At 38.3% G+C, this 2,715-nt stretch overlaps 1 protein-coding gene across 3 annotated transcripts in view; it reads right to left on the bottom strand.

Moving 5' to 3' along the window:
• The window catches only part of LOC107677165 (N-acetyltransferase ESCO1-like), a 9,479-nt gene that overhangs the window by 2,912 nt on the left and 3,852 nt on the right, over positions 1 to 2,715 (bottom strand). For 2 of the 3 annotated variants that reach the window (XM_016471950.1, XM_016471951.1), the window contains exons 4-6: positions 1,476 to 1,542; positions 574 to 658; positions 160 to 291 (exon numbers count right to left, since the gene is read on the bottom strand). In XM_016471950.1, coding sequence (XP_016327436.1) covers positions 160 to 291; positions 574 to 658; positions 1,476 to 1,542 — 284 coding nt within the window. The remainder of the gene's footprint in view (positions 1 to 159; positions 292 to 573; positions 659 to 1,475; positions 1,543 to 2,715) is intronic. The other variant, XM_016471952.1, reaches the window with a different exon arrangement.

Below are 2,715 nucleotides of genomic sequence, written 5' to 3'. Positions count from 1 at the left end.
TATATATATATATATATGATTTTTAATTCTACATTAATATTTCATATTTTTTATATTTTCTGACTGACTACCACAACATCTTTATGGAATGGTAAGTAACTTTGAATCAGATAATAATAAGTATGTGGATAAGATGCAACAGTTTCTCTCTTGACTCACCACATATCTGACAGCACTGATGAACTGGTTGTGGAAGAGGAGGTGTTGGGATTCGTCCTCTGGGCTGGAAGGAGAGTACAGCATCCCACAAACGTTACACGTCACCGCACCAAACGCCTTCTGACCAGCATCCTGTAAAGCACAAAAAACAGCCATCACTAAATGCTAATGAGCACCAATGCTCCAATGTAAAATAATGATGGGCATGTTGTATTCTTTTCTAGATTTAACTGTTTATACCAAAACAATCTCATAGTTGTAACATATTATTCATTTATTTAACACAAAGTCTGTAAGTTAATAAATTAAAAAGAAAGAAATACAAGGAAATTACGATTAATTAATCCAAACGGGGATGGGGGATAAATTAACCCAAGCAAATACACAAAGTTTGTTAGGATATAAATGACTTGCATTGCCGGACTGTGCTGCTGTACTAGCAGGTTTAGGGCTGGTTGTGACCTCTTTCTTCTGTTCTGCTCCAGGTTCAACACTAGAATTTGCCATGAAATGTCAACAGAAAGGGTTTAACTCATAGATGTTAAACAGCTTTTCTATAGAATGATTTCTAGACTCGAGAATAGACTAGACTCACAGAACAGATGGTACTCTAATGACATTAATTCTTTTGAGAACATAATTTTAACAACACATTGAAAGCTGCAGTGTGCAATTTCTGCTCTAGCATCAACAAACGGAATTGCAAAAATAGTGAATTTCTCAAAAATGTATCCAGAACAAAATAATAGCACCTCAAACTCATGGCATTGGTTGTGTCAGTGTTGCCCAAAACAAACAAACAAGCAGATCCACATTTCATTTATTTTCAGGCAAATAAAATCAAATATCTTACTTTTAGTTGCATATTAAGGGGAAGTCGTGGCCTAATGGTTAGAGAGTCGGACTCATAACCCAAAGGTTGTGGGTTCGAGTCTCGTACCGGCAGGGATTGTAGGTGGGGGGAGTGAATGTACAGCGCTTTCTCCCACCTTCAATACCACGACTGAGGTGCCCTTGAGCAAGGCACTGAACCCCCAACTGCTCCCCGGGCGCCGCAGCATAAATGGCTGCCCACTGCTCCGGGTGTGTGTTCACGGTTTGTGTGTGTTCACTGCTGTGTGTGTGCACTTTGGATGGGTAAATGCAGAGCACTAATTCCGAGTATGGGTCACCATACTTGGCCACATGTCACGTCACTTTAAACTAATAAAGCATTTTCACAAAAAAAATACAATTCAACAGGATATTGTGCTTTTTCACAGACTGGAAAGCAAGTTTTTACTTTTCAAATCTTTAATGAAAGTCCTTTGAATTACCTGTTGCTGTTTTCTGTTTGCGTCTTTTGGGCAGGTTCTTGCTGGGGAGAGGGTTTCGGCTTATTTTCTGTGAACAGAAAATAACATTATTTTATGTCAAAGAGAATTAGTTTAGCATGTGTTTAAAGGGATAGTTCACCCAAAAATAAAAACAAACGCATCGCGTTGCTTCAGTAGGCCTTTATTAACCCCCCAGAGCCGTGTGGACTTCTTTTATAATGGATGTATGCAATTTTTTGGACTTCAAATTTTGGGCTACCATCCACTCCCATTATAAAGCATGGATTAGCCTGGACATTATTTAAAGAGCAGGTCATATGGTATTTTAACGTGTCCTAATACTGTGTTGGAGTCCCCTACAACAGGTTTAAATGCATCTAAGGTCAGAAAACATTGTAATTTTCTCAGAATATACACCTAATATTAGAGTCATTTGCCAATGATTTCTAAACGGTTCGTTCCAAGCAAGTTCGAAGCAAACCCCTCCCTTCCATAAGCTTACTCTGCTCTGATTGGTCAGCTGGCCAAGCCTGCTGTGATTGGCACAGAGAGGAGTCCTTGAGCAAGTTAGCGAGCGCTACCATTGACAAAGCACCTTTGCATAAAACAATAATATAGTGCTCCAATCCGTTCTTATAATAATGACATAAAATACAAAACACTTATGCAAGCGAATGCCCACAGCTAAAGTTTAGCTGCTAAACTGTGAACACTTAAAACAATAATGGTGGATACGTTAGCCGAGTGCTAACGTGACTAACTGATGAAACAATACAGTTTGTAAACCAAAATATGTCTACTGTAATGTTTGAAGAACGACAGACAAAAGACCCTCTTTCTTAACTTTTAATCAGAATGCCGAACAGCTGTATCACAGGCACAGCATTCTCCCGCATTAACCCTATAACTGCCGGTGCAGCAAAATAAACAGAAATTTCACAATGATTATAAAGTCTGTGCACTACACTACATTCTTCATTATTAAACAAAGTAATTAGAACAACGTCAGTCTACATTACACATTCTTAGGAAATAGTGGGTTCACAGCGAATTATCAGAACTACTTCAGTAAGACTGAAGCTTTTTACCTGGAAACCTAAAGCTGCACTAGGTGTACATTAGGGCTGTCAAAAAAAAAATTTGAATTTCGAATATTCGTTGAATTTCAAATAAAAATCCACATTCGAATGCAAAAACGTTGCATTCGAATTTTAGGTGTGCATTAAGGAGGCAGCCTTAT

Source organism: Sinocyclocheilus anshuiensis, unplaced genomic scaffold, assembly GCF_001515605.1.
Source record: "Sinocyclocheilus anshuiensis isolate Anshui unplaced genomic scaffold, SAMN03320099.WGS_v1.1 scaffold392, whole genome shotgun sequence".
NCBI classification, from domain to species: Eukaryota; Metazoa; Chordata; class Actinopteri; order Cypriniformes; family Cyprinidae; genus Sinocyclocheilus; species Sinocyclocheilus anshuiensis.
Note: the sequence above shows the minus strand (reverse complement) of the source record. Positions and strands in the feature narration are given on the sequence as shown.